Source organism: Poecilia latipinna, unplaced genomic scaffold (genome assembly GCF_001443285.1).
Source record: "Poecilia latipinna isolate Pla-1442-1.1 unplaced genomic scaffold, P_latipinna-1.0 Scaffold1243, whole genome shotgun sequence".
NCBI lineage: Eukaryota > Metazoa > Chordata > Actinopteri > Cyprinodontiformes > Poeciliidae > Poecilia > Poecilia latipinna.
In genome coordinates, this window is record NW_015113859.1 from 91,104 (window position 1) to 103,954 (window position 12,851).

The following is a 12,851-nucleotide window of genomic DNA, read 5'->3' on the forward strand; positions in this document are numbered from 1 at the left end:
ATGAACAAAGTATTTGGTTTGGATTTTTATATTTGTAATTAATTTGAATATGTAAAACCCAGTTTTTTAGATGTTCGTGTCCATGATGAAAAAATGTCTCAGACCATGACTTTAATATGAGTTGATCTAAAGTACAAGCCTAACAAAAGTGGGAAAAACGTGGGACTGAACTCTCTCTGTCAGAAAAATCAGGAACTATGTGGAATACAAACTGAGGTTTCAGGCCAGTGTAATGACCTACAGAGTGTTATGTCCTCCACATTGGAGCTAAGTTGCTGCATCAACATTGGGAGCTTAAATTCCTCAAAATCTTGTTCATGTTGTAACAAAAATGAAGTATGAGCTGGACAGGTGGGCAAGCCATCTGCAGTGATTTGGATGCTGTACCCTAGAGAACACCAAGAATTTGCTGGAGGGATTTTGCATCTCACCCAATTTGATCCTGGATATGTCCCCAAGAGGAGCTGGAAAACATTTCACCATGGATAGAATATACATTTTGGAAGAGACAAAGCCCAAAATATACGTTATCAAGTTTTAAAAGACAGCTTTCTAATCTGATATGGCAAATTGGCTGCAGGTCTTCAAATGCATTTGACTTAATTTTCTAGAAAGGAGCTTTTCCTATAAGCTGATTGTGATCCATGTCTGTGAGGAGTTTCATCTAAGTTAATGCTAATAAAATGTTTGACAAGACTGTTCTGTGCATTCCCTTGCAGAAGGAAATACATTATTCGTACAGTGCTTGCTTAGGATGCCTGTGGTGCATTAATGTTGTATGAGTATTTTGAATAAACTACAAGTCCCCATTTTATCCACATAAAGTCATGACATTAAAGTACTTTTTGTACTAAAGCTGGTTCTAGCAGTAAAGAATTAAGCACTTCAGGGCTTTCACAGCTGAAATGTTGCCTCTTACCTTGACAGGTAGGTTTGGCTCGGTCCCATTCTGGTCTCTTGCTGTTGCCCATGACACATGTGAGTGTGGAGTGGCCCTGAAGCAGGTACCCAGCCTCACAATGAAATGTCACCATAGATCCCAGCTTGTAGTCTGCACCCATTCTAGTGCCGTTCATTACATTCCCAGGATCAAAACAAGCCTCCCGCAGTTTTGCTGTCAATCAAAATAACAAAGCTTTTACAAGAGGAACAGCTATGAAACACGAGAAAGCTCGCACTTGGGCATAAATTAATATAAATGTAGACCATCAAACAGAAAGCAAGAGATCCGCCAGAATAATTAAAACTCCATAAACTAATGGTGTATTCATTTGGTAAACAAGTAAAAATAAAGGGATAAATTCAAGGCTAAATAACATAGTCGTGGACATTTCTAAATTCAAATTCCTTCATTTATAATTCATCACGGTAAAATCCCCCCGCGCCAACACAGAAAATTATTCTGCAAAAATTGATGCAGAATCCCACTTTGCAAAGGCAATTACAATACCTTTGTATTCCAAGTGAAACCCAGTGTAGCTCACAGTGCCATCACTTCGAAATGCCAAGTACATGAAGTTGGAGGTGCTCTCAATCTTCTCTGGAAGTTTACTGTCTTGGAAACTGCCAATCAGATGAGCGCTGCTATCAGGCCCATCATATATGTACAAAAAGTCATAGTTGGGTTCAATGCTGAAGCTGCGAAAAAAAAGAAGCAAAAACAGACAGGAGATAAAAGTTATTGTTCTGCTAATTTCCAGCGACCAGAATGCACATTAAGAGATGCCTTTAAAATGAGAGTAAGTATTGCTGTGCAAAATGTGAGTCATGCCAAGAGATTTGTTTTGTGCCTTGATACAAAGAGATGTATATAAAAAAAAGAAGATATCTCACCAGAGAGGTGAGAGGAGATTAAATTGTTGTGACACTGCAGTGGCACAAAATCTTCCCAGACGGTGATGGCAATGCAGTGTGAAAAGATCGTTTCATATTGTAGCGCTGTATATCAAATCATACGCCGCACCAAGAGGGAGAGGAGCATTTGTTTTCAAAATAATGAGCATGGTTTATGACAAATATGTAAATAGCTTGGAGATAATTGCGTTTGAGTTAGATCAAGGCAGCTCCAATTTAAAATCATATCTCCATTCTTTCATTTGGCATTCCCAAGAGGGAGCCTGGATTGTGGTAACTTTATTAGCGGTTCGTTTTGAAAGAAAAAGTTGGAGAAAAGATTTCTGGAGACTTGTTTCTACTTAAGTGAGAGAAGACAGATGGTGCTGAAAGGATAAACCAATGCTGTTTTGCATGTCTTAATAGAAAAAAGAAAAGAAAAAAAAACAATATATGTGAGAAGAAGTAGTCCTATGAAATTTTTGGAGTCAGGCCACATGCTTAGTTTGCAATAAATAATGTAAGGGTCGTGGTCCGGGTTTTATTCAGCACAAGAAATGAGCTGCACTCATATCACGCTTCTGTCATAAAGTATTCACCCAAAAATTCACTGTCACCATGTTTGAGCAAAGTGGATGGAATGTCTTCCAGCTGTCTACTGAGAAAATTCAGTATTCCATTATCTCCAAATACACCTGGACTCAAACACGGTTCTCTGCATAGCACACATTTCAAACTTTTCTCCATGCGGTTATGTCTTAGCTGGTTCCACAGCAGGAAACAAGCATTTCCATGGCACACGCTGAGCTGCTGTGCACCCAACGCGAACTGGGTTCACTGAGTTACGGCCAGGTTGCAAACATAACAGGTCTGGAAAAAGCTCTTTTCTGCAAGCCAGTAAGGCATGTCTTCAAAAGACAGAATATATATATGTTTTAAATATTTGGTATTATCTGCAGAAAGATTAAGCCTTTACATTTTTACACAGTTGTCTTCCATATTCTTATGCTATATATTGCAAAGACTTCAGCACTAAATTGGTAAAGGGGAGAGCTGACCCTGAGACATTCATTTTGCACTAGTATTTTCTGAATGATAGCAATAACCAGTATAATTCATGCTTATTCTATTTAAGTTACATGGTGTGATGGCTTTATTCATAATCTGTCTTTAAATAATGACACTGTCAGTTTACCTGATGAAGGCCAGAGAAATCACGTAGTCGGAGTGAACTGCAATCAGCCAGTCACAGTCTTTGCTGTGTGGGTATGGGTGTGGATAGTTTGGAGACAGGATAAATCCAGAAGACCCAGTCACATTCCCACCGCAGGGGGCTTGAGTGGCAAAGCAGGAAAGAAGAATTAAGTAGAAGAAAAACAGTGGGTACAAAAAGTTGTTCAATGTTCCTGTCCTCTTGTAAAGTCTTTAGGCAAGCAGAATTAGGTTTGAGGTGAGGGTAGAAAAATGAGGACAGCAGGTCATTCAGTGGACATCTTTGCAGCAGAATAATCTGCTGGGCCTCTGTAATAGGCCAAAATTGGTGCTTTTCTAATTATTTAAATGAAATGAGTATCTCATTATATGCATAATCTCTAGTTGGTTATACATTCAAAATGACTAGTTTAACATATGAATATTTAATAAAAAATGTTCAGAAAATAAAACTATTATAATCAGCTGTCAGTTACTTTTAAAGTGATAATATCTCGAGACAAAAGACAAACAGAAACTAAAATCACATTTCTGATTAAACAGTCAGTGCTATTTATTTTGAATAACCTGCGATATGCCCCTTACATTAATGCCTACTTCCACACCTGAACATGAGATGCAGGTGAGGATCTCATGTTTATGAGATTCAAGACTGGAAATATTGAGACAAAGTCTAAAATCTTTGTTTTTATTTTTTATGTGACTTAATTTTCAGGCTTACGTCACAGTATCTGACAAACATGCAGAGTGAACAAGTATGTTTTAACACGTTCAAAGTACTCTTACATATTATATGCATCTAAAAATATATTAAAGTCTTTCCAGGTAAATAAAAAAGTAAAACAACATTCTTATTATGTAACTTTAATACAGTAATTCGGTGTTTAGGGTTCAAGCTTTTACTGAATTTCAGCCCAAAAAATTCCAAAAAGACGTTGATGGCGGCTGAATGTTGTAAACTCCTCTTACACTGAAATAAGAGCAGCTTTACAATTTTAAAGGATTTGTAATGATTGTACAAGACCAGTAAATGCAACAAGGTTCTTCTAAAGCAGAATACCACTGTCTTTAGATAAGCCACCAGCAACTTTAACTCCATTAAACTACTTGGTGTAATTATTTCTAATTGCATTGTTAAGTAATTAGCAGCTAAGCTCTAATAAGTCAATGTGACAGGAGACTATAGCCCTCAGTATTTAACAGGCAACTGAAGTGGATTTGTCCACATAAGAGCTGGAAACAGCTCAAACACATCTGAAGAGTCTTGTTTAACCTTCATGTATTTTAAAGACACCAGTGAGGGAGAGCTGCAGTCTGTTATTAAACTAACTTTCACTCACCTCTTCTTCTCACTATTTCTCATTTATTCTGATCCCCTACCTTCCCTCACTCCCTCCTTCAATCCATACACTCCTCTCTATCGCCTCTGCACATCCATCCTTTTCTCTCCAAGTCACACTATCGCCCCTCTTCCTCACCGATGCAGCTTGGAGGGCTGGGCTGCCAGTAGTATCTATTTTCCACTTGGATGCAGGTGATTCTGCTCTCTCCCTGCAATTCATATCCCGGATCACAAGAGAAGGTCACGGAGTCGCCGGGCTCCCGCCCTTCTCCGTTGCGACTGCCATTCATGGGAATACCTGGATCTCTGCAGGCTGTTGCCAGTGAACCTGAAGGGCAAACATACAAACACACACATACACACATGTGACACATCAATACAGCAGCATATGCATTTCAGGATCAAATGTGCAGGAAATCAGTGAAGAACACATGTACCCAGACTTGTATCTCATAGTAGACAGCTGTTAAGCTGAAAATATAGGCAACACTGAGCAAATTACTGGCTGATATCAGTCAGTCCACAGCTGTGCAGCAGCTCAGGGTCTAGTGAAAAAAAAAATATTTCCCTCATATATTCCACCTCTAAAGACTATTAAGGATTAAAATTTAAATTAGTGAGTTTTATATAATTTTGTTGCTTACATAGCAAATTGTAATTTAGCTTAAAAAATAGAATAATCTTAAGGGTGAAATTAAAAGGCACATACATGACATAAATAATAAAGACAAATTTAATGGGATTGTGTGTCATCAATGCAGACATTCTATATTCACAAGATATCTAAACAATAACTCAAATAATTGTTTCCACAAAATCTACAAATACATTTTTTCTAATTACTTTGAGAAAGGGAATTTGTGAAATTACAAAAATATGAAATAAATCTTAATTTCAGTCAAGCTTAAACATTAAACATGTTCCAATGAACATTAGAAATTGCTGAATGTAGAGCAAAGTGTTACTATGAAACAATGACCGTATCTTGAATACTGCTATAAGACGTATGTTATAGTTCCTAGAAGGAAAGTCAGAATAAGCAAAACATGACATCAGCAAGTCAAAGATTTACAAAAACTAGAAATCTGAAGACCAATCATGTTCTAATTGCTGTTTTTATACAAAAACAAAAGAACACAAGTTTGGACTTGAGCTGTGTAGCAAAGGCAAAAATTAAGTAGATTTGATGCAAGTCAAAAACTAAATGCACTGAAAGCCTAAATGACAGGTAAGAAATCAGGTGTGATGATTGTCAAATTATTCTGCAAAGAGCAAACAGAACAGCATAGGGAACAAACAAATGTAAATCAATGAGAATGCAGACCACAAAGCAACAAACATGACTAGAATAGACAGAATGTAAACCTAAATGCTTAATTCTGTCATGACAAACAGAACAACTGTGTTTCAAAAACATGATAAAGTTTAAGACTGCATTAAACTCTTTGCATGGATTTCTAGTGAAATTCTCAACTGCCACTTGAAAATCTTTGAGTGGGTGTACTGTCGGTGGAAAATTACACTTTTGCATTACTAATTTTATTTTAATCTGAAAATAAGCATCTCAGTCAAACAGTGCACGAGTTTGGTACGCAACAAGAAAATCAAGTCCATTTTGTGCACTGTATTCTATATAAATGAGATTTACATGCCAGCTATGCCTTTATGCTTAAGTGAAGGCCTTTCCAACTTATCATCTTCTATACAGTCTTTCATTTTCCACTTTCTTGCAGGTGCTTTAGCTTTTAGACTAGTCATTAGTAGAGCTCATGGAGGGCATTAATATCTGAGCAGCAAGCAGCAGACAGTCAGCAATGAAGTGTAAAACACTCTGAGCTTTCACTTTCACTCGTGCTATTGATAAAGGGATGCTTTGCAATATAAATGCTGACAGTGACAAATTATAGTAAACAGGAAGCCTTTTCACAATCCCGCTGCGTGGACTGCTGTAAGTTTAAGCAAATGAGTATTTTCTCTTTTAAAACAACTCTAAGAGCAAACAAACTACAAAAGGCATACTTACTTGAGAAGTCAATAGCAAAACCAGATTTGGTGATGTAAAAGTCCGTCTCAAACTGAATGGTGACAATGTTGAGAGTGGAGTGAATTCCCTCAGGCAGCAGTGAACCGCTGACCTCCTTCAGAGACATCTCATTCTCAGGAGGCCCATCCCAGACTTTCAGGATGTCATGAGACGCCTCTGTGTCGAACGCAAGAAACTGGAGACTGAAAGAGGTGAATTTGAAAGAAAAAAAGTGGAGTTTATAATGTCTGTATTTCTTTGAACAGCCCAGATTTTAAATAAATAAAAACAGTCTGGGGAAAAAAGGTAGAAAAGAACAAAACTAAAGTGTTAGCAACAGGCCAATTTAGCTTGAAATACTGACTGTATGATTGTGGGCAGTTTACCAAACCTTTGCAATCATTGATCACTTTCAGACAAAGTTAAGAAGTAGAGCAAAAGACCAGAAGATGATTTGCAATTCCATTAAGTGATAGCCTAAAGCAGCTCCACTGACAAGGAGCATTATTGTGACCAACTTTATGAAAGTATAACATGTTTACTTCACCCTGAAAGCTTAAATGAGTTGTATTATGAAGCAACACAGGATGCTTTCAACCAGAACAAAAAGGCTATCATGTCCCTTGAAGTCCCTTGGCTCCATTGCTGTTCTTTTCCAATCATTCTTGAAAGAGTTGCTGGAGGCCAACTTTTCTGAAGACATCTAACTGTGACAGAAATTCCTCAAGTTTTCAAGCTCAACTCGACTCAAAAAATGTATAAAAAAATAAAATAGTTGTATATTATTTGGATCTTTTGGAAAGCTGATCTTTAGCTATGAAAGATGGGCTTACAATGCAGTTTTAGGCAAAATCTCTGTGTTAAATTTTGAGGTCCTAAATGATTTCAAAGTCCCCCAAGCTGTATAACCAACATCTGCTAAATATTTGGATGGCATGGTGTTTGTTAGGTTGTATCAAGAAATATTTCTGTTTCAAATAGTGAGATTCTCTACACAGGCTTGTTGATGAAACATCTATCTTCCCATTACTTCCAACCAGCGTATCCATCCTTGCAAAAAAATAAATAAATAATGGATTGCCACAGCGTGATGATGCCCCCACAAGTTTAGCCCATGAAGATGATGTATTTACTGTGACATACAGATTTAGTTTCTCTTGTTTTTAGCCGGACAGCGCTGTATCCAAACAAGCACAACTTTGGTCTGACCTTTTAGTGTCTCTTGCACTTGTTTGCTCCCTCACAGGGTTTTGGCAAATGCAAATAGTACTTCATGGATTTCGTTCCACAACTGCTTTCTTCTTGAAAACTTTCATAAAGTTCAGACTTGTGAACTGCACTCCTAACAGCTACCAATCAAACATGCTCTCTCACCTGAGCAGGAAATCTTATTAGCTTCTTCAAGGTTACTGTTGAAGAAGCTGAATGGTGACAATTTACCATTCAGCTTATTTTATCTCAGGTGAAAATAAGGTGAATTTTCACCTGCAAAAAAGGGTGGCTGTCTGATTATTGCTCTCCCTGCCTCACCTATCAGTCTAGGTGAATGGCCAAGTCTTTGCAGATTTTCAGCTGTGCTCATTGGACTGAAAAAAAAACCTTTTAAGATGTTGAAACCTTGGTTAGGTTTTGATAAGTGGGGTCTAATTTCTACTCTTTCAGAAATGTATCCCTGACCTATCGATTTTGTTCATTGGTCTTTAGGGAGTTTATGATTTACTATAATTCCCCAAACACATCTCTGGAGCTTCACATGACAGCTTAATCTGTCTGGATTGACCTTAAATTACACACAGGTGGAATCTATTTACTATTAAGGGGACTTTGGGAAATTAAATTTTATTTAGAGGCATCTGAAAAAACAGAACTGAACACAAATGTACATGAACATAAAATATGGACTTTTGTATTCATGTGTAATATATAATCCTAATACAATCGTGTTTGTAACAGGAAGAACTAGAAAAAAGTTCAAAATGTATAAATACTACTTTAGGGTACTACAAGTTACACATAATATAGATGCATGAATCTCAGAGAAGAGTTACCTGACGATGTTTCCAGGGCTGACTTCAATTGTCCAGGTGCACCTTAGGTTATTGTCATAGGGAAATGGATACCCCGGAGACAGGATTCGCCCTGTAGATTCTCCCTTGAAGCTACCCCCACACTCCGCTGCAAGCAAAAAAAAAAATGAATAAATAAAAAAAGAATATATTAAAGAGGGACCTGTTAAGGCATTATATATATCTATATCCATTTTGTTGTGTCCTACAGCTGATTACCACCTTGCTATCCATGCTACAATTGAGAACATTTAATTACAAAGATGGCTACATTGACAAGTTATTATCAGTACCAAAACATGGGGCAATGGTAGAAATACCTGAGCAAGGATACAACTTTAGAGAAATGGAAGGAAAATCCTTTTCACATTGAATACAGAAAATCTCCTAATTATTGTTGACCATTCAGTGATCCACCCCTTTTAAACAGAAAGTTAATAACCTAATTCAGAAGGGTCTTTTGTTGTTTACTTTTTCTGCCTAACATTCTTTTTAGCAAACAATGTAAAAAAAAAAAAGAAAAGAAAAGAAAAACAGAAGAAAGTAGTGCCATTTAAAAGAAAATTCTCCCCACATTGAGAATTTGTAAATAATTTTTTTATCCATCACTGGTAGACACCAATATATTCTAAGCACCTTCTAGACTCAAGCTGTGTGCAGGTAATAGCTTTTTCCATTTGTCTTTTTTTGTTGTTGTTTTGTCTCAGCACATACCTGTTTCACACACAGGTATCAATAAGGTATGCATACATCTAATTAGGTCTTCACTTCAAAAAATTGTTGATTAAAACACATTACATAGCCTACAAACACTAGAATGAAAGCTCAATATCAATTTCAGAGTTCTTCACTGTATGGTTTCTAATGATTGTATACATCCAGTCCTGCGTCAGGAACCAACAGAGGGATCAATGATTAACAATGAAATGTTGCAGCTGTTTATATCCTCGTATAAAATGGCAAGCAGTGTGTACTAATTCAACACAGAGCAATTAGGAGAACCCATGTAGGGATAAATCCTTTAGATTAACACCTAGCTGAGCAATGATGGCTCGAGGTGAATGATAAAATAAGACACTGACAGTAGAAGATAGACAGATGGGTGGACTGTGTAACACAAAATGACATAGTGAGAGTAAATAAAGTTGGAAACAGATATTTACATTCAGTGAATCAATAGACATTTTGTCCTCACTGTCCAACATTAGATCACTATACAATTTTGCAAATTAGGTCATCTAGTATCGCCAAAATTATTTTTGTTAGACAAACAACAAAATAAAGACATGCATACAGTTTTCAAATTTCCATCACTGGAAGTTGGCATACTTTTCATACTTTTTTCCTTACTATTTGGTGACACCAGCTTTAAACTGTATGATTGAACCAAACATTCCAGTAGATGCTTAGAGTAGTTTGCAAGAATTTTGGCCAATTCCTTCATGCAGAAGTGATGTAACCGAGTCAAATTGGGCAGCTGCCTTCCCCCCCGTCCCACATACACACCTTAGGTTCTGGTTCCAAATATTCACAAACATTTACTAAAACAACTCTAAAATATTAAAACACTTTGTAGCAAATCAAAGTCTATGCTTAAAGCCATTACCCGTTTGGAAGATACGTTTTGAAAAGATATCTACATGAAGATCTATTCTGTGATGTGCACTAGTCCCTCTTACACCTAAATTATGTCATATGTTAGAGGAATTGCCTTGTAATACACTAACAGGTTTCCCTTCAATTGACTTAATTGTTAATTAAGTTAACAAGTTAACTAACTGAAGCTTACAAACAATAATACATTACTGGGCTTTTCCAAATTGTTTAAAGGCACAGGTAGCACATGTAAAGTTCAGGAAAGATGCCAATTTTCCTGAACTTTTAAAAAAAAAAATATTCTTAAAGAATATTTTTTAAAAATTGGCATCTTTCCTTGTCCTGTCATTTAGCAAATATAAGTGACATTGGTAATCCAAGCTCACCCTAAAACTGTAAAACATGGATAGAGAAAAAAATACGGTGATTGGCTATTTTTATAAACTGTACGTAAATATTATTCAGATAAGCAGAACAAGGCAAAGGCTGTGATAACGACAACAGATTACCTATGCATGATGGGAGATTGTTGTCCCATGCTCGTCTCTCTCCAGTCATGCATTTGAGTGTGGCGCTGCCATGCAGAGTGTAGCCTTGTTCACAACCAAATGATATGTCACTTCCAGCAAAATGACCATGGTCACTAGTTTTAAAGCCAAACTGAGGCACTCCTGGGTCATCACAATGCGAAAGCTCAAAACCTGCAAACAGAAAGGTAGAAAAACACAACAGTAAACCTCATCAACATTACGAAAAACAAACTGCATATCACTGTTTCATGAAGACACATACTGAAAGCATACTGAAAAGCTTGTGTCATAATTCCAGTGTTGTGCATTTCCAGGGCTATGGCAGGTAATGTCCAGTTTAACAAAGATGTAGTCTTGAGGTTCCTTTGTATAGCAGCAAAAAAAATCATTTTGGACACGCACAAAAATTGGGTATTCCCAGTTAATCATTCAATTGTCTGGGCAGGGTTACAACTGGGAAACAGCCTGTACACTTGGAATACTTCAGGATAACAGCCACAAACGAGGGAAGGATGTGGTAACTCTTTAGCTCTGCAATGTCTGAACATGGCCATGGCCTTTATTTGGGCTCTTCTGTTCCACGTAGAAACCGCAAGAGTTCTGCTGTGCAGCAGCGCTAGCTGCACATAAATGTAGCAGGACTGATTTATAGTCTTCTTTTGCAGTGAGGTCCGTGCCCATGCCAGTTGTTATAGTGCTGTGGTATTACAAGTGTCATGCCCAGTATAAATTCCCAGCAGTTAATGTTCGCATTTAGAAAATTACCGCAGTCCTTTGGGTAGAAAAGTCATGAAAGCATGATCAGATTTCATGTTCAGACAAGATTTAGGCAGGCCATATTCCACCCTCTCCTTGCCCTGATGGTGATTTGCACATCAGTCAGACCTATCCATGTTAAAAAGAGTCATTCATCCTAAATGAAAAGACCAAGGGAAGACAGCACTACACAAACAAGCTTACATTGTGCTTTAAACCATGTGCACAATCCTGGGGGGAAAAAATACAAAGACGGAATGCTATTACCCTCCGTCTCTTCATAACCATTAATTTTATTTTCTAACTCAAACGGCAGTTACTAATTGCAGCTAGAGTTATATACAGACGGTCGTTAATTTTGTGTTTGCAAATTAGCACCCAGTGCTGATTAATGAACCTTTTCTTATCTTTGTCAGATCTTAAAACATTTTTGCACCTGGCAAGATTGGAGTAGCCATCACAGACTAAAAATGTAAGCCACCTAAAAGATAAAAAGTAATTCTTTCTCACTAGTCCAAAACTATTGATTGGTCAAAAGAGAAGTTCTTGTTAACAACTGCAATGTTGATTTCTGCATAGGACACCTAAAAGGGCAAAAAAGGACTTTCAAATGCAGGTGAAACACAAAAACAATTTAAATTGGGAGGGAAAAATTCAGGCTCACTAGAGCATCCTCTTGCCACCACAATAAATTAGAAATGTTTAGCAACAACACAAAGTCAGCAAGCCAATTATGGGTCAAACTTAATTCTGTCTGTCTATTATTGGCTTGAAAATGTTAAATTCAGACATGCGCTCATGCATGCAAAAAAGCACAAACTGTACCTATTGCATAAAATAACAGACGTTTAACAAAGCCAAGCACCCGTTTACAAACATATATACACGCACAGAGTGACTCCAAACAGTCCCAGCGATAATTCACCTGTATAACAAGGTACAGTTAGGCAGACAAGGACACTAATTGCAGGAGTAGAGCCCAAAACAAAAGAAGCAAAGGGAATTCACACAGAGAGAGACAGAGGAACAGAATGGAAGGAATGAAAATTGCTCATTTTCCTGCTGGAGAAGGGCAGCAACACCACGCTGTGCTTAATGGATACCCTGACAGTGAAAGACATGCAGAGGCAGGGTGAGGGTCAATTAAAACCTTCTTTTAAACTCTGCTGCTTGAAATGCCAGACTTCTAAAATGAGGCTAAATTCACTCATTTGGACGGGGTTTTGGGCCCTCCTCCTCCAGGCAAATGAAATGTGACTTACTGTGGTATATGAGGCGGAACCCTGCTGCCGTTGACTCAAGGTCTGAGTTGAATTCAAGCCACAAATAGTTGGAAGTGCTGGTCAGGGAGAGGCCTTGCATCAGTGTGCCTGTGTAAGTCCCAAGGAGGGGAGCCGTTCCATCCTTACCATCATACAGCTAATCAAAGACATACATAAGACATAAGCCCATTAAAGACATAAGAGATTTTTTCAGATTCCAGAACAGAAAAC

General features: G+C 37.5%; 1 protein-coding gene across 4 annotated transcripts in view; it reads right to left on the reverse strand.

Moving 5' to 3' along the window:
• The window catches only part of LOC106960921 (CUB and sushi domain-containing protein 3-like), a 220,871-nt gene that overhangs the window by 89,313 nt on the left and 118,707 nt on the right, over nt 1-12,851 (reverse strand). For all 4 annotated transcript variants that reach the window (XM_015054319.1, XM_015054321.1, XM_015054318.1 and 1 more), the window contains 8 exons: nt 12,621-12,777; nt 10,582-10,773; nt 8,459-8,585; nt 6,411-6,613; nt 4,524-4,715; nt 3,029-3,167; nt 1,451-1,638; nt 920-1,114 (listed from right to left, as the gene is read on the reverse strand). In XM_015054319.1, the coding sequence (XP_014909805.1) occupies nt 920-1,114; nt 1,451-1,638; nt 3,029-3,167; nt 4,524-4,715; nt 6,411-6,613; nt 8,459-8,585; nt 10,582-10,773; nt 12,621-12,777 (1,393 nt within the window). The remainder of the gene's footprint in view (nt 1-919; nt 1,115-1,450; nt 1,639-3,028; nt 3,168-4,523; nt 4,716-6,410; nt 6,614-8,458; nt 8,586-10,581; nt 10,774-12,620; nt 12,778-12,851) is intronic.